Genomic DNA, 18,208 nt, shown 5'->3' with positions numbered 1-18,208 from the left:
AACGTTCTATTGCGCGGGCGGGGCCACGACGTTCAGCGGACATGCGCAGCACTACCGAGGTAGTGCACACGACGTCGCAGCATTAAAGGGGTTAACAGCGTTCATTGTCCTCTAGCATTTGTTGCTGTTCCCATTTTAACTGTGGGAGAATGTTTGCATTGTCAGCATTCCGTCCATCATTTGTTTGCTGTAACACTTTTCGCCCTAAGTGGGATGGGTATGCCCAGACGTGGGTCCCTTGCTCACTGTGCCACTGGATTCAAGGTAGTCTGGTTGAAGAAGGGTGACATACCCTGAAACCGGTCCTAGGATGCTTGTTTCCGGTCCAAGGAGGACCTGGCCTGGCAGTTCAGTCTGGACTGTTCCCATTGGGCACAGGGTCAAGACTGATTTGCATATGGCTGGGTCCAAACTGGGGTGGCGTAGTGGGCAAAAGAACAATGGATTTAACCCAGATCTTTTGACTGGGGGAGAATGTTTGCATTGTCAGCATTCCGTCAATCATTTGTTTGCTGTAACCTATTTTAATGACAGCAGCACTATCCTTGTTTGAGGTGCCCCTTTATGCAAGATCCCTGTGCTCACGGTTCCAGGCTACCCTTGTTACCGATTTAGTGGGCATCCTTTAGGACCTGCCTGGGCTGCAAGTGCCGTTCCGCTTGCTCTGGACTCATGCTGGCCACTCGCCTGCTCCTCAGTGCCCCTGCTGTGTGGCATCCCAAGGACCCTGTGGAGCATCTCATCTACTCTGAATCTGTGTGCTGTCACTCGCGCACTCAGTGGCCCTGCCGTGAGGAATCCCAAGGACACTTGTGTGAGCAGCTCGTCTACCTAACATTGTGTTTTCTTTAGGGTATTTTCTTGGGTTTCTACCGCCACGCTGCCTACGGTTCCCCGATCGGAGGCAGCTTCCCTTTCCTCCTTTCCTGCTCATGAGAAACCCAGCTGTTCTAAGACGCCCACTATGTAAAGTATGAAAATGTCCATCCTCATCCCTGTCAGTTGTACCCGGTCTTCCTGGTGGTACCCCGAAGACCCTAGTTTAATAAACTCATGCCTTACGAAACCCCAGCTGTTAGCCCTTAATATTCTTGCCATGGTAATGTTCAATTTTTGTCTGTACTTTTCGAATGCTCCTTGCTCCCGAGCACCCTCCATGCCCTGCGCACCACTAATTATGACCAAATTACTTCTGCCGGGAGGATTAACCTGGCGGTCGATGCTAAATCCGTAGTCAGTTTTTCCAGCAGGCCTCTCCTCCCCATTGCCGCTAGATCGTTGCCCCGAGGTGGACCAATACCGCATCCGGCCCATGACCCTGCTGCAGCGCTCTTTGTACCCTCTGGAGTAGTTGGTCCCATTTCATCCCAGATTGGCCCATCCAGGTCACCTCCGTGTTCGGAGCCAGATTCCTTTCAATTCCCAACACGCCGCCGCCCATTGTTGCACTCGGGTGATGTAGAAGTGCCCCTCTTGCGACCTTCCAGCGGACCTAGATAAGGGGGGCGGAAGAGAGTCAAGGTTAGTAAATCAGGTGGCGTATCTACCCTTTAAAAGTGTTCGATGCTCAATGCCCTACCGCTTTGATTTGTTCGGACGTCAGCCCCAGCCCCGTTGCCGTGGTTGGCGCCCCTATGCGGAAGGATTGGGACCCGAACTCCTTCGGTGGGTAACCTGCCTTCGCTAGAGCTTTGCGCATGACCGCTATGAACTGAAAATGGCTGAGACATGACCCATCCCCATGCGTGAACAGGGGGGCCTGAGCTGGCCCACCTTCCGGCACATACTCTAGCACCAGGCACACTGGGCAATACGACTTGTCCCTGATGCAATCGATCCTGGTGTACTGCAAGCCTGATCCATCTTTGATCGTCGCAGGCAAATTACCATGTGTCCTGCCCCTATCACCACGTCCGTTTTGTGTAAGCATGCGGTCCCCGGGGTTCGCCTATCTCGCTGACCCTGTACGCCCCAAAGAAGGAGAGCGCGAAAGCCACCTTGAATAGCTTTGTCTCTTGCTTCCCTTCGCACACCACCTCTAGCTCGCAGATTACCCTTTTATAAACTTGAAAACCAATGGGCTTCTTGCTGTCCCCTGCTCTAGGCTGCAGTCTACTCCAACCTTTCATGGCCATCCTGCAGCAAAAGTACCCCATGTGATCCTTCCCTCTCACCACCATGCTGTAGTAAGTAACTGCGTTGAGATGTGCCTGGGCCCAGGATCTGGTTTTTCCTTCCTGGAATGCCCATTCGATAAATCTGGTTACCTCGTCTGGCCCTACTCTTTGTAACCCTTTGCTGCCTGTCACGGTGGCAAAGGTGACCCAACACCTATGACCATCCGCTAGCCATAAGAGATGGATGGAGTCAACGTAGTCAGAGAGGTCAAGAGAGGTGGGACCTCGACGAGTCCGATACAAGGAGGACAAAAAAGTCAACCATGACTTGTTGTACTGCTTCCGTTCCAGTGTGTCATGAGTTATTATTGTGTATCTCAGTGATATAATCACTCATCTATGGTTTATGGAGCAAGTAAGCGAGTGACTTGCCCAGTCTGTCATCTTCCCCGAAGCGCCTAGCACCTGCCTCCCTACCGAGGTAATGCGTCTTGCATTGTGCTGCCTCCTCGTATTCCGATAATTTGCTATGAGTGGCTGCAAGTGTAGTGATTTCTTGATCATCAAACAACCTAAGTTTAAGTTCCATAATTTCTTTTTCTAGGCGCGTAAGTTCACCATGCAGTGCACGGAACACGCCTGCCTGCTTTGCCATGCAGGCTCCTCTGATGACTACATTGAAGGCCGCCCCAAGGGAAAACCTCAGTACATTGGCGTTATCATTATGTTCAAAATATTCCACAACTGCTGCGCTGATATCTTCCCGGAACACCTGATCGCTCAGGGTTCCAGGTGGGAGTTTCCAGTAAAAGCACTAGGAGAACTATCTGGAAGTACCAGCTCCAACAGAACGGTACATGATCAGAGAGCGTTCCTGGTAAATGGGAATTCTGGACCGCCCAGGCGAGCATGTCCCGCAATCCCAGCCAGTAGTCTATTTGTGACTTTGAAGCATGAGCCATTAATATGCAGGTCCCCTCCATTTGTTCAACATGTCAGGAGCGCCAGAGGTCTATGAGGGGAAAATGTTCCAAAATAAGTCGCAGATGGGTCGCTGCTCGGAGCTTAGGACTTTTGGAGTCACCAGATCTATCCATCTCCAGATTGAGCACCACATTGAAATCCCCTCCCTATAGAGTTGCACCAGCATCCAGCGTCCCAGCCAGCCACCATACTTAGGCGTAGAACAGGGGGTCATCAGTGTTGGGGCTGTATATGGAGAGAAATTAGACTGGATTGTCCTGCAGAATACCGTAAATAAGAAAAAAATCTTCCCTGCGTGTCACATATAACACGGTGCATGCTTAATGATAACCTCCTCGAATTGAAGAGAGCCACTCCATGGCCGTAGTTAAAGTAATAAGATGCGTGCTGTTTTCCCACACACCCGGTTCGCCGTGCAGCTTGTCGCCAAGCAGATATCTATGGAGTGTCTTTGTAACTACGCAAAGACCTGGCACGTCTTACGATGATCATTAAGGCCGCAAACATTCCACGTTATTATTTTAATTGACCCCATGATAGTTTAGTACTGGGATATAAGATCAATAAGTGTTTGCCTTTAAATCGCATGAAATGGCTAATAGCAGTACTGGCTGACTGACACCTAAAAGGAAAACAACAAGAACGGTTAGCAGCCAGGTTGCCACATAGAACCCCCACAAAAACCTACCCATTCACTGCCCATTTTACTCCCAATTGGGCCAAATGCAACATCCCCACCCTGTCAAAATAACCCCAACAGTATTGAGATAATACATTTCTTGCAATCTTCCCGTATGGGTGAACTAGGAGACCGGCACACTTCCCAACTACAAGTAGCTGGGTGGCCAAAGGAGTCAAACGTGGTTCATCAGAGCAACTTGCTGCTTGCCGGGTGGCAACCGGAGTCGGAACCAGAGCCTCGCTTCACGGCTCCGGATAGGAATTGCAGGCAAGAGCTGCATACAATCCACTGACGCCTGTCTTATCTACAGATGCAGGAGAGAAGCCCCTACGGGGAGGCCCATCTGCAGTAATTTGCCCCACACCCAGTGCAAAAGGATGGCGGCCTGCAACACCCCCATCTGCAAAGTGGTCCAAGCTTAATCAGTTTCACTAAGGTGCATCTAGTCTTGCACTCCACTTCTCAGGGGTGACCCAGCTGCTTTCTGTGTGATGGTTTTGGCGTCCTTAGTGGGTTTCTTGGGGTCCGTGAAAAATAGTTTTTTGCCCGATACAGAAGCGAGTATCGAACGTCTGTGCTCCGCAGGGTGCGTTTGATTGCAAAAAGTCTCTGCGCGCAGCTTGCACGGACAGCGTGAAATCTGGAATCATGGCAATCTCAGTTCCCTTATAATGCAGAGGTCTTCGCTCCCTTGCAAGATGGAAATCAGGGTCCCGATCTCGATAATTTAATAATCTGGCAATGATGGGGTAAGGCGAAGTGCCCAATGGTGGTCAGGGACCAAGAGATCTGTGGGCCCTTTTCACTGTTAGTTTGGGAGATAAAAAAGAACCAAAGAGTGTACCAGTATTTCCTCTACATAGTCTTCTATTCTGCCAATGTCAGTTGATTCTGGCACAACAATAATGCACAAATTGTTCAGATGGGAACAAGCTTCTAAATCCTCATTCTAATTCCGTACTACCTCAAGTACTTTTTCCTTATGCAGGAGCTTTTCCCTGTTTGCAGACTTATCATCCTTTGCATCTGACGTGCGGCGTTCCAGTTGGTTGAGACGGTCATCGTGCTTATCGACCTTTTCCTTCAGCCGATCAAATCTATCAGCAGGAAGATCAATTTTGTTGTCAGTTGCTGTCAAGCGCTGCTTTAAGTCCAGGAACATGGTGCATATATCGAGACCGGGGGGCATACCCCCGACCCCCCACGATGCCCCTGCACGCCTCCAAGGGGCATCTCAATGGCTTTTGTCTGTCGTTGAACTGGGGTTCGGGCGGCCGTCTAACCGTTTCCCTCGTACAGCAGCAAGTCCGGTAATTCCAAGGCTGTCTTCGGGCCCTGCCAATCCCTGGGCTACCACAGAGGGCAGGAGCAGGCCGGTGAATAACTCAACTGAAGCAATGGCGAGCAATCCCATCCTCATTTGGAGTGGTGTCCTGATGGAGAGAGCCGGGTGGACCACAATCCCAAGGCCACCGAGGGCTCACAACGCCCTGCCGGTCCAGCCCCCCCACACCCCAGCACCAGGGGGCATGGACAGGTCCTCAATATCGTACCAGGCAGGTAATGAGAGTGTACGCAATACGGCGATTAGCGTGCCCTAAGCAGTGATAGGGTACAGAGGGGAGCTTGAGGCTGAGGTCCAGAAATACAACTGTGCACAACAATCGCCGCTCCTCTCATGTTCTAGGAGCTGTATGCCCCTCCAAAGGTCAGACTCATCCCTCAGGGTCCAGCATGTCTGGCAGGCACAGCCTGGGATGGGAGCTACACACCACCAATGTGCACCACAAGCTCATCACTCGGGCACTGCACAAGTCCTTTATCGCGGCAAATCCTCCCAGACCAGGAGCAGCGTCTACCTCTTTGAAGACCCCAGAGACCTCACCGACCCCTTATACACTCATCGGTGGTACAGTGCAGATCGATTGCTCCGAGAGGTATGGCAGGTAAGACTGTGGTGGGTCGCTGCCAAATACAATGTCAGAGCAGTGGTCAGCGACCCCACATGGCCTCTTCATATCACGGCTGGTCCTCAAATTCCTCTCCAGAGCTAAGCGCCGTTGCGCAGCCGCGTACCTCTAGGCAATACATGGGGGAGAGCCCCAGATGCGTCGGCGCCTGCCTGCCACCCCCAATCTGGTGGGCCTACCAGGGAACACAGCAACCGAAGCAGGCCAAGACTGGTCCTCTCCACTCAAACCGCCCTCCCCCCACCCTCCCATACCCTATGGGCCTGCACTACAAGTTAGGAGGTGCCCTATGCCCCCAGTCTGTCAGGTAAATGACGGATTATTATCCCAGGCCTGTAGAGCCTCAGCAGAGTGTGGCCATCTTGCGGTCAGGCTCTATAGCGCCCTCTAGGCCCTGATTCCTTAGAGGATATTTCTAACTCCACACAGAGTGACTGGAAACCCCGTTAGACAGCATGTTTAAACTTTAAAACCCCAATCAGGACAAAATCGAGAAATAATCAAAGCAAGCTCCTGTTTTCTGTCTATTTGAGAGAGAAATATATTCTCTCTTAAAAGGATTAGCCACCCTCTAAGGAGCGATCAGCCCCAACGTTTTCGGGTATTCCCCAAAGCTCTTTGTAGTTTTAGACTTCAACTGCATCTTATTTCTAAATGAGGAATCGAGGCCTGGCTGCTGTAGATGATGAAAATCACCTCCAGTAACCAGTCCCTCAGCACTTGCTAAGGATAAAAACAGTTTGTTAAATGGAACAGGGTCATCTTTAACCGGAGCGTACAAGTTAAACAATGTTACTCAGTATTGCTGAGGCAGCTGGTGCTGATCCTTGGTGTCTGTGCATAAGACATATGTGTGAGCTTTAGTTTGCGTTCTGCAAGCTTGCAAGCGTGTTTTGCTATTGTCATCCCACTGATATAGGTTTTAAATGCCTCCCAGCTCGTGACATATTCTGCCACAGAATCTTTATTGAACTGAAAGTATTTCAGTATACCCGTTTTTATTAATCCATGGTAGAACACTGGGTTTAATAAGGAGTCTGCTGGAAATCCCCACCGTGTCCGGGGCAGTCGTGAAATGGGGAGTGTGAGCTTCAGCCTAACTGGGGAGTGATCAGAAAATATGCGAGGCAAGTGCACAATCTCGGTAGCCCAAGTTCTCGTCTGCTGAGAGGATAACCATTAGTCCAGTCTTGTAAATGACTCATGCGGTGAGGAATAGAATGTATATTATTTTATGACGATGCACACACTCTACCATCAATTCGGGGTGACCATGTAGAACCGTCAAATTTCCAGCACAAAGGGTATTATGTCTTTCTTCATGTTCCATTAAGGAAGTTAAATATGCACACACGCTCTAATGCAACAACTTTTGTCATGTGAAGTTGCACCTGTGCACAGATGAACTATGTTAGCCCCTCGATTAAGCATTTATCCACCATTGCTGTATCGGGTACCCAGGGATGCCGTCTAACCTGCAGCATTTAGAACTTGTCTGTTTCCATCACAGGCCTGCCACCCACCTGTCAAAGAGCAGTGGACTTTTAGTACGAAAAAGCCATCCGTATCACGACAACAAAGAGAGTCCTCTGCTTGCCCTCCCAGATCCACTTGTGCTGTTCTTGCATCCGATTGAAAGGCATTTGTAGAGTAGGTAGTAGTAACGTCTGTAAGACATAATTGAATCACACCGCCTCTCTCTGGTAACACTTTTCAGAAAAGAAAGGAAGGCTGAGAAATCTGGAATGTTTCTAGTACCTGATATGTCCTCATCCTCGAGGTCCTGATTACCTGGATATGAACCAACTTGGGTATGAAAATATGATTGCATAGATATGAGCCTACCTAGGTATGAAGACCTGCCTGTCTGTCTGTCTATGTGTGCATGTCTGTCTGTCTTGTAGGTCATCAGTTTGAGCTACTGTAATATACTCTACACTTCATCTTTTCTAGATTGGTGAAATAATAACCAAATGTGTTGCCTAATGACCGCATGTATAGTGCCATGTGCAACTGATAATACCCCTTGTGGTATGCACTATAAAATGGCCAATAATGTTGATTCACAAAATTCTTTCTCAAACAACATTTTTAGTTTTTTGAAATTCATGCCTCCGTTAACATTTTATTAACGCAGTATATAGTTCAGGTTACATTACCTAACGCATGAAAAAAAGCGATGAGAGAGGTTAATTAAGTTTAAAACCACTCAATGTTTGTCGAAAGAGTAGACGGTACACATTCTATTAAGGGTGGCACGTTTATGGAATTAACTTGTTATTGACCACAAAGAAGTGGTTATGATAGTGAAAGAAGTACTGATGTGGTTTTTGGGGGTTGGAAAATGTTCTGTGGGGCAGGGGTGTCAAGTGCTTAGTGTCCTCTTAAACTGAAGTTCCCAGCCCGGGAATTGAGGCTCAGATGTTTATAACGACTTCAAGCCTACTCCGCAATGAAGCAGTCTTTGGTCGTAAGTTGTTCCATTATAGTCTGCCTGAGGGCCAGTTTGGATCTATATAACCATGTTTCTTCCACTTGCCTACAGGAGCTGCTACTCTTACATGTTTTAACTCGCTGTGTAAACTTTTTTGTTAAGATTATACAATGCGCTTTGTATTATTTGCCCGTTTTTAAATATTGCAAAGGAAACTGGGTCTATGCTTGCGATTGTGTAGAGAGATGTCAAAGAAATTGGTGACTATTCGCGACATCATCTCTTTACCTGATTATAAGGAGAGTTGATCATGTTTTGAAAGTCTAGTCTGAGAAACCTCCAGTCCGTGCCTTATAGTGTGGTGGCGCTGCAAGGCCCTGCAGGAGACCCGCAAGAGTGTAGATTGCCATCCGATGCCTTTGGTGAAGGGGTTAACTGAGGAGGGGGTTCATAGCATGGTTCAAAAGCTGTAATGAGTCTGTGATGACTTCAATCAATCAATCAATCAATGGCATTTATAGAGCGCACTACATACCCGTAGGGTCTCAAGGCGCTTGGGGAGGGGGGGTGCCGCTACTGCTCGAACAGCCAGGTCTTCAGCTTCTTCCTGAAGGAGAGGTGGTCTTGGGTCAGGCGCAGGTCGGGAGGGAGTTCCAGGTTTTGGCGGCCAGGTAGGAGAAGGACCTTCCTCCTGTAGTCGCTCTTCGGATGCGGGGGACGGCGGCGAGGGCGTGGTTGGCTGATCGGAGGTGGCGTTTGGGAGCGTAGAAGTTGATTCGGCTGTTGAGGTAGCTCGGGCCTTGGTCGTGTAGGGCTTTGTGTGCGTGGGTGAGGAGGCGGAAGGTGATTCTTTTGTTGACGGGGAGCCAGTGAAGGTCTCTCAGGTGTCCGGAGATGTGGCTGGTTCGTGGGATGTCGAGGATGAGTCTGGCAGAGGCGTTCTGGATCCGCTGGAGTCTCTTCTGGAGCTTGGCGGTGGTACCGGCGTAGAGGGCGTTGCCGTAGTCCAGTCGGCTCGTGACGAGGGCCTGGGTGACGGTTTTCCTGGTCTCGGTGGGGATCCACCAGAAGATCTTCCGTAGCATGCGTAGGATGTTGAAGCACGCCGAGGAGACGTTGTTGACTTGCCTGGTCATGGAGAGGGAGGAGTACAGGATGAAGCCCAGGTTGCGTGCATGGTCTGTTGGTTTGGGTGCGGTGCCCAGGGCGGGAGGCCACCAGGAGTCGTCCCAGGCGGAGGGTGAAGAGCCCAGGATGAGGACCTCCGTCTTGTCGGAGTTCAGTTTCAGGCGGCTGGTCGTCATCCACTCGGCTACCTCTTTCATCCCTTCGTGCAGGTCGGCTCTGGCGGCGGCTGGGTCGTTGGTCAGGGAGAGGATCAGCTGGGTGTCGTCGGCGTAGGAGATTATGCTGAGGTTGTGTTGGCGTGCGATGGCCGCGAGGGGGCTCATGTAGACGTTGAAGAGGGTGGGGCTCAGAGAGGATCCTTGAGGGACGCCGCAGATGACTTCGGATGCCTCTGACTTGTACGGTGGGAGGCGGACTCTCTGTGTTCTTCCGTCGAGGAAGGAGATGATCCATTCCAGCGCCTTGTCCTGGATTCCGACGTTGCTGAGGCGCTGTACCAGGGTGCGGTGGCAGACAGTGTCGAATGCCGCGGAGAGGTCTAGGAGGATGAGGGCCGCTGTTTCTCCGTTGTCCATCAGGGCTCGGATGTCATCGGTGGCGGCGATGAGGGCGGTCTCGGTGCTGTGATTGGCTCGGAAGCCGGACTGTGAGGGGTCGAGGGATCCATTCGTCTCGAGGAAGGCGGCCATCTGCTTGTTGACGGTCTTCTCGATGACTTTGGCTGGAAACGGGAGGAGCGAGATGGGGCGGTAATTCTTGAGTTCGGTGGGGTCCGCTGTGGGTTTCTTGAGTAGAGCGCTGAGTTCGGCGTGCTTCCAGCTCTCAGGGAAGGTGGCGGTGTCGAAGGATGTGTTGATGATGTCTCGCAGGTGGGGTGCGATGACAGCGTCGGCCTTGTTGAAGACGTAGTGAGGGCAGGGGTCAGTCGGTGATCCGGAGTGGATGGAGTTCATCGTTTGGATGGTGTCTTCGGTGCTGATCGGGGTCCAGGCGTGGAGGGTGGCGGTGGGGGGTGGTTGTTCGGTCCTGGTGTGCGTTGGTTGGTTGCTGAAGCTGTTGTGTATGTCCGCGATCTTGTTGTGGAAGTATGAAGCGAGGGAGTTGCAGAGGTCTTGCGATGGGGTGATGTCGTTGTTTCCTGCGCTGGGGTTGGATAGCTCTTTCACGATGTTGAAGAGTTCCTTGCAGTTGTGTGCGTTGTTGTCCAGTCGGTCTTCGAATGCAGTTTTCTTGGCGGCGCGGATCAGCTGGTGGTGCTTCCGGGTGGCCAGCTTGAAGGTGGTCCTATTGTTCGGTGTAGGTTCCCTTCTCCAGACTTTCTCGAGGGCTCGGCAGTTCTTCTTGGAGCTCTTGAGTTCGTCGGTGAACCATGGGGCTTTCTTGCTGCCGGGTCTGCTGGGCGGGGTCCTTAGCGGGGCGAGCTCGTCCGCGCAGATGCTGATCCACTTCGTGAGGTTGTCGGCAGCCTGGCTGGGGTTCGTTGAGCTGGCAGGAGGGTGCTGGCTCAGGGAGGTGGCGAGCTGGTCTGCTGTGATCTTGTTCCAGCTTCTGCGGGCGGTCTGTTGCTGGTGGTGGTGGGTCGTCGTTCTCTTGAAGGTGAAGTGGACGCAGCTGTGGTCCGTCCATTGAAGCTCTGTGGCGTGGCTGAAGTCGATGTCTGGGCTGGAGGAGAAGACTGCGTCGAGTGTGTGTCCGGCGAGGTGGGTGGGGGTGGACACCAGCTGCTTGAGTCCAAGATTGGCGAGGTTGTCGAGCAGGGAGCTGGTGTTGCGGTCGTTGTTGTTCTCCAGGTGGAAGTTGAGGTCCCCCAGGAGGATGTAGTCGGTGGAGGGGAGGGCGTGCGGGCTGACGAAGTCGGCGATGTCCTCGCTGAATTGTGTGCGTGGTCCCGGGGGTCGGTAGATCAGGGTGCCTCTGAGGGTGGTGTTCGGGTCGGTGTGGATCTGGAAATGCAGGTGTTCGGCGGTGGTCAGGGTGTTGTCGATGCTGGTCGTGAGCCGGATGGTGTTCCTGTGGATGATGGCGATGCCTCCTCCCATCTGGTTGGCGTTGCGGTCCCTCCGGACGATCTTGTAGCCTTCTGGGATAGCGATGGCGATGTCGGGCGCTGAGGAGGCGTTCATCCAGGTCTCCGTGAGGAAGGCGACGTCAGGGGCAGTGGTGTCGAGGAGGTTCCAGAGTTCGATGGCGTGTCTGTGGACGGAGCGGGTGTTGAGCAGGATGCACTTGAGGTGGGTGCTGCTGGTGTTCGACTTGGCGGGTGCAGGTGTGCGGCAGGTCCGGGTGCAGGAGAATTTGCAGGCGTGGCAGCTGAAAGGTCCGTGGGAGCGTCGTGGTGAGGCTTGGTGGCAATCTGGGAGTCGGCCGGTGTTGAGTGCGATGAGGGTGGCGGTGGTGTACGTCAGGTGGGTCGGTCGGGGTCTTCGTGGGCCAGGGGTCCTGGCGCTGGTCGCGATCCGGTCGCGGACGGGCGCAGACGGGCTTACCTTTGGCGCGCCTTCGGCGCACAATCGGCGCGCCCGCTGCGCGTCAACGCTGCGCGTTCGCACGGTCGCCATATAAGGCGAAGTGCGCGGGTGGGCGGAGCAGCTGCGAGGCGGGAGCGGGGAGGGAACAGAAGGAAAAAAGGGGCGGGGTCAGCGGTGGTGGCGGGAAGCGGGGGGCGGCGAGGAAGGCGGGAAACAAGAAGGAAAACGCTAATACGGGCACAAGCTGACAAAAACAGGCACAAATGAAAGTCAAAAAACGCTAACACGGGCAAAAACTACTAAAAAACAAGCACAAATGAAAATCAAAAAACGCTAACACGGGCAAAAACTACTAAAAAACAAGCACAAATGAAAATCAAAAAACGCTAACACGGGCAAAAACGACTAAAAAACAAGCACAAATGGAGAACAAAACAAAACAAAACAAACGACAGCAGGGTCAGCCGGCAGCGAGGCAGGCAGCGAGGCAGAGGGCAAGGCAATGGGGCACACGCAGCAGCTGGTGGCCGTGCGGCGCGGGGGTGTCCCACAAGTGGGTCACACTCACCTGTGTCGCACGGTCGCCATATAAGGCCAAGTGCGCGGGTGGGCGGAGCAGCTGGGAGGCGGGAGCGGGGAGGGAACAGAAGGAAAAAAGGGGCGGGGTCAGCGGTGGTGGCGGGAAGCGGGGGGCGGCGAGGAAGGCGGGAAACAAGAAGGAGAACGCTAATACGGGCACAAGCTGACAAAAACAGGCACAAATGAAAGTCAAAAAACGCTAACACGGGCAAAAACTACTAAAAAACAAGCACAAATGAAAATCAAAAAACGCTAACACGGGCAAAAACTACTAAAAAACAAGCACAAATGAAAATCAAAAAACGCTAACACGGGCAAAAACTACTAAAAAACAAGCACAAATGGAGAACAAAACAAAACAAAACAAACGACAGCAGGGTCAGCCGGCAGCGAGGCAGGCAGCGAGGCAGAGGGCAAGGCAATGGGGCACACGCAGCAGCTGGTGGCCGTGCGGCGCGGGGCCAATGACTTGGCCCGGCTTCCATAGTATAGACGTATTCTCTTGTTCTTGAAGTTCCTTCTTACACGGGTTGGTGGTCCTAAATGTATTTCATTGAAAAATTCTATTTTTCCGGAACCCACCACATCTGTGTTATTCCTTTCACGTGCCCATGATCACTTTCCCCCTGCCAGCTCGTGATTTGAAGAATGTGACTCAGCAGCCTCCTCTTACCTCACATGCTATGAATTACTGACGTTTGGGAGAAGTGCTTTTAGGTCTCGCCTATACAGTACATGCACTGTGCTGCGAGGCATATTGTTTACAATTCCGTAGGCTTAAAACCCGCCCACAGCATTCTATTTATAGTTGTTTACGCTGTCACTCTCATTCGAAATCTTTTGATTGCTTAGCTCCCGTAGGGTTTTCGTTCGTCCTTTTTATCCCCTCCTTGGAGCATGGACCAAGTACGTGTTCTTTCTTGTCTTTGTTATTCCTCATCTTTTTGCAACACATTTTTGTTTATTAGCGTTTCTGTATTTTTCCTGGACATGAAGTATGATTTCCGACTTATAATACAGGCATATGGCTTCTTATTTATGTTGCTTTCACCATATCTGCCATCTCTATCGACCTTATATTTACTTACTTCCACAACTGTACTACTCTGCGCCACTCTACACCATTCCACTCCATCCCACTCCGCGCCACTCCACACCGTGACACTCCACACCGTGACACTCCACACCGTGACACTCCACACCGTGACACTCCACTCCGTGACACTCCACTCCGTGCCACTCCACTCTGCTATGCTCCACTCTACGATGTGCTACTTTATTCTACCCCGCCCCACTCTACCATACGCCCCTCCGATCTACCATACGCCCCTCCACTGTACTCTAGTCTACGCCATTCTACTCTATGCCTCGCCACTCCACTCTACTATATACCTACAGATGCTATTGAAGATCTACAGCACCCGGCCAGATACAACTTGTGAGAATTCTGTATTCGCAGGCACTTCATTATTGATCACACATCTCAACTGCAAAAAAGTATGTCGGCAAATAGTTAGAAAACTAGTCTGCCTTAGAAAACTAGTCTGACATTATAACATTCTACGGTCTTTGAGTTGAAATTTGGTGTCTAAATAAACAGATCTGGTCACAAAGTTTTGCCCTTGTAAATGATTGACTACAGAATGTTTTTAGGTGGTGGTGCATGTGTGTTTCATGTTGAAACCTACCAAGGTGCTTTACCAAGGCTTTGGTGTGATGCTCTGCAGAGTCAGACATTTTCACTTAAGCTATGCTGCAATGTCAAAAATTGAGTAAATAAAGGGGTGATGATATGACCGCTGCTGGTGGTCACATCTTTCCACTGGCGCTTGCATGTCCAATGACATGTACGTGCATGCATCAGAACGCATGCGCACCCCTGGGGATTGAAGCAAGCACCATTTACTTTCATTTTTTATTTGCCAATCCAAGATGGCAGACGCCTCTGGGGTCTGTATATACAAAGAATTAATACTTGTTTTTTTTTTATTTAGAAAAGTGACCATAGGGGTTGGGTGGTAAGTGGGGCATGGAGAGGAAACGCATTGCACTAGAGAGAGACCTCGGAGGAGCAGGGAGAGAAGCCCCTTGGAGAGAAGAACACAGTGCATGGGTAGTTGGGGGAGAGAAGAACATGGTACGCAGGGTGTTGAAAGAGAAGAACATGAGAGATTGAGAATCAAACACACAAGTGACAACAGCACTGGGTGTGGAAGAGAAGCACAACAGTGTGAGAATAACTCCAGATTGCGAGGGAGGGGAGAAGTAAATGAGAGAGGAACACAGAGCACTGGAAGGGTGGGCATTTTGAGGGAGCACCTGAGGAACAGAAGGAGAGAGCTGGAAAACACATGCACTCTTATCGACCATGAACTAAAAGAAAAAAAAACATTTCTTAAAAGTGAGCAGCAGAAGGATAGAGTCCACCCAATCCGAGAGATGGTGAAAAAGCTGTGCTCCAGGGGAGGTACAAACACAATATGGACACGATGGAACCACTAAATAAGAAGTAAGCAAATGAGTAACAGTAAAGCCAGCCAATGATCATCAATGTGCGGAACGAAATTCCCTGTAAGTTCTTGGTATGCCCACACTAGGTCTTTTGCAGCCAGAGAGCCCACGCGGCCTGGTACTCTCGACCTAATAATGGTGATAGTGCAAATATAACAACACAATCTATCAGGTTGAAATACTAACTCAAAAAGAATACTGTTGAGGGATTGGTGTACTGCATTAAATCATATGATTGCACCGAGGAACAGTAAACTTTATAAAGCTGATGGGTGGAAATGTTTTACTATATGATCTTTAGTTTTAGAAAAATAGATGTGTGTGAATGTACATATAGTATGCGTAAGCATTTTGCACCTTTGTAAAAATAAACAAAAAACTTGACTCCATGCACCATGTTAGAATACAGTTTGTGAAAACAGTTGCCAGTCAGTCTTCTAAAGAAAGCTAGCATCATGTGGTACGGTGTTTAGTGATCTGATACCGTAGTTGAACATAGACGACTGTTTCCAGAAGTAATGATTAGGTAGGCTGGCGGAGTTTCGTCTTCTTCACTGTGTGCCCTCCTCTTCTGTTTCAGAACTCTCCCCTATACCAGTACTTGCAGGATCTAGGCCACACTGACTTTGAAATATGCCAGGCACTGCCTCAGGAGTCCGATCAATGTGCAGCAGAAGATGGTCAGCGGAAGCAAGATCCCCTCACCCTGCCCGCAGTGAGTTTTTACGCCGCCTGTTCCTATCTTTCTGTATTTCTGTCTATGTGGCTAATGCATCTGCCTAACCAATCCTTTTTGGGAATACTTTTTTGGTGTGTTTTTTACATTTTGACATTTATAGTAATTCATGTTGAAAATATCAGAAGCATTGCGTTGAATGACAAAAATATTAAACTCGTGGGATTGATTGGTGTTTTAAGTGTGCATTATTTTACTCCCTGCCAGTTAGCAAAGCATATAGACCAGGACCGAGGGCAAAGAGGGGATTAGAAAGAGACGGAAGTGAAAGATGACAGGGGAACATCCACATTCCATTACAAAATATAGTGTTGGTGGTGTGGTCTAGAGAGCATCAGAGAGAAAAAATCTGTCAAAATGATAAACATCCCATTAATGATGTTAAACGATGCATAGACATGACAGGTGAATATGTATGTGTTAAGCTTCCTTGTAATTCTACACATATAGCCAATAGGAACATCAGTAAGAAGAACATAGACTCGTAAACATTTAAAAAGGAGAGTGCCTCCTTTTTCGCATTAATCAGAAAGGGCTTTTGTTGCCATCATTCCAAAAAAAGAAATAATCTGTACTCCTTGTAATGTATCTATCTAGACATGAACAGGTTTCTCATGTATAAAGTTCTGTCTTTATGCAGCTACCCAGATCCTAGCGCTATCATCCCAAGTCTATGTGTGTATGTTTTGTGTATGTGTGCGAACCGTACATGTATAGTGTGTGTAAGTGAGCCAGAATAATGGAGGCCTGTGGGATCCACTTTGGATGCCTCACACCTGACTTGCGGTACAAGGTGGAGGTGAGGTTGTTTTCACAGTCAGTTTGCTTACATTGCTGAAGCTGGAATGAGGAGACATAGACAGTGAAGTGAGGAATGAGGAGACCAGGCTCCTTTTAGAAGTTCAGTTAGACCTTTTGCTGAGCAGGAAGAAGCTGATTGGTCTTCCTGAAGCACTATCACTTTGTAGATGGTGGATGTGAGGGGTGGGACTGCAGACTCTAGTGTGCAAGTTGAAGGGAACCCCTTAGATGAGGCCCAGCCTTTTGTCTTACCCCGATCACATTCTTCAGTCTGGCTTATGACAGCCCAGTGCAGAACCTTTCATCTCTGCTGTGGGTGCTCCAGGCTGAAGACAATCCTTACTGATCATTCTCCACAAAGGCTATGTCTGAAGAGTAGCCTGGAAAAGGCGCTTAAACTGAGAGCTACTTCAAACTGGTTCCGAAAGTGGAGAAAATGCACCAATTTCTCCTTCTACTTGTACTATATAAAGTAGGACCCACTGACAAACTTGTTGTTCCTGGTCCACATTCTCTGTGTCAACGGATGAGAGTACTCTGCAAAATACTTAGAGGGTTCTTGTGCAACCAGAGATGGTGTCTGTCTGACAGTTAGCTTTCCAGAGTTGATAGAGTAGTTAAAGCTGTTCACCTGTCATGCAGCCTGCCTGCCTGCTGAGAGTGGGAAGGAGCCTGCTCATCCTGCAGGAGGAGCAGCTGTCCTGGAGGATCAAGATGCAGTGTGACTGCACAATGGTAGAGCTTGTCAGAAGATGACGACAGCGGAAAGCGATCTCCATGCGCCAGAGTCGGCAAGCAGCAGACTACCCCCCCCCCCCCCCCCCCCCACCGAGGTTCCTGGCGGGAGCCATGCAGCATGACCAAAGATCGTTGGAGCCCAGTCGGTGCTGTGATCCTCAGTGGCATGTACCTGAGCTGCTGTGGTAGCAAAGAAGTTGCACTATCCCTGGCGGTATAGGGCCGCACCTGCCCAGACCCATCCGACCCAAGTGGCATGCACTGATCTTTTTGCACTTGCTGACCTAGCCCATGTGTCATACAGTGTCTCCTAGAACAGCCACCTCTGCCTGAGAAGAGCCACCTCAGTCCCCATAACACAGAGCTGTTGCCTCTGTGAAGTACCTGACCACCAGAGGAATCCCCCCTGACAAGAATTGGCAGTTCATGCTCTCTCATAAACTGGAGACAGGGTGAGTGGAGGTGGAACTGGTCGACTGCCCAAGTGCACTGACCCAAATATGGATTGAGAACTTCGCTTGGTGAGAAAGTGAACTGTGAGAGACACTGCACAGTAAGACAGTAAAGCAGTAATCCTCCCCTGAGCCTGATCACACATGACCGATCCAGGGAGGGAACCGCCTGGACTACAAGAGGAGACTTTGGCCAAGAGTGAGAAATGATCCCGACAAAATTGAGCATCCAAGATACTAAATGGCACCTTGTTCATGTTGTATGTGTAGCGTTTAGTTTTAGTGTGCATTAAAGTTCTTTCCTTCTTCAAAGTAAAGCACTTGGATGGACAATCCTTTATTGCACTAATGTTTGTTTGAGTGTGCTCGAGCACCGCCATTTTATCGCCCTGAGAAGCCTGTGACTATCTGCCATCACTACCATTGAGTCAAGCATTGAAAGGATTATACTTGGCCCAGTTTGCAGAGCCATGTTAGGATGGACCCCAGGACATCAGAGTCAAAAACCCTCAACCCTACTTTTCTACTGGCAGTCCTAAGGGCCCCTTCCTCTTCTCAGATCTCTTAAGAATTTAATGAAGGAACTGCAATGTGTGTACACATCAGAG

General features: G+C 50.1%; 1 protein-coding gene across 3 annotated transcripts in view; it reads left to right on the top strand.

The window, feature by feature from the left end:
* Positions 1 to 18,208, top strand: part of VEZT (vezatin, adherens junctions transmembrane protein) — a 280,161-nt gene that overhangs the window by 69,928 nt on the left and 192,025 nt on the right. For all 3 annotated transcript variants that reach the window (XM_078675941.1, XM_078675933.1, XM_078675924.1), the window contains exon 2: positions 15,454 to 15,588. In XM_078675941.1, the coding sequence (XP_078532067.1) occupies positions 15,454 to 15,588 (135 nt within the window). The remainder of the gene's footprint in view (positions 1 to 15,453; positions 15,589 to 18,208) is intronic.

Source organism: Lissotriton helveticus, chromosome 1_1, assembly GCF_964261635.1.
Source record: "Lissotriton helveticus chromosome 1_1, aLisHel1.1, whole genome shotgun sequence".
NCBI lineage: Eukaryota > Metazoa > Chordata > Amphibia > Caudata > Salamandridae > Lissotriton > Lissotriton helveticus.
Note: the sequence above shows the minus strand (reverse complement) of the source record. Positions and strands in the feature narration are given on the sequence as shown.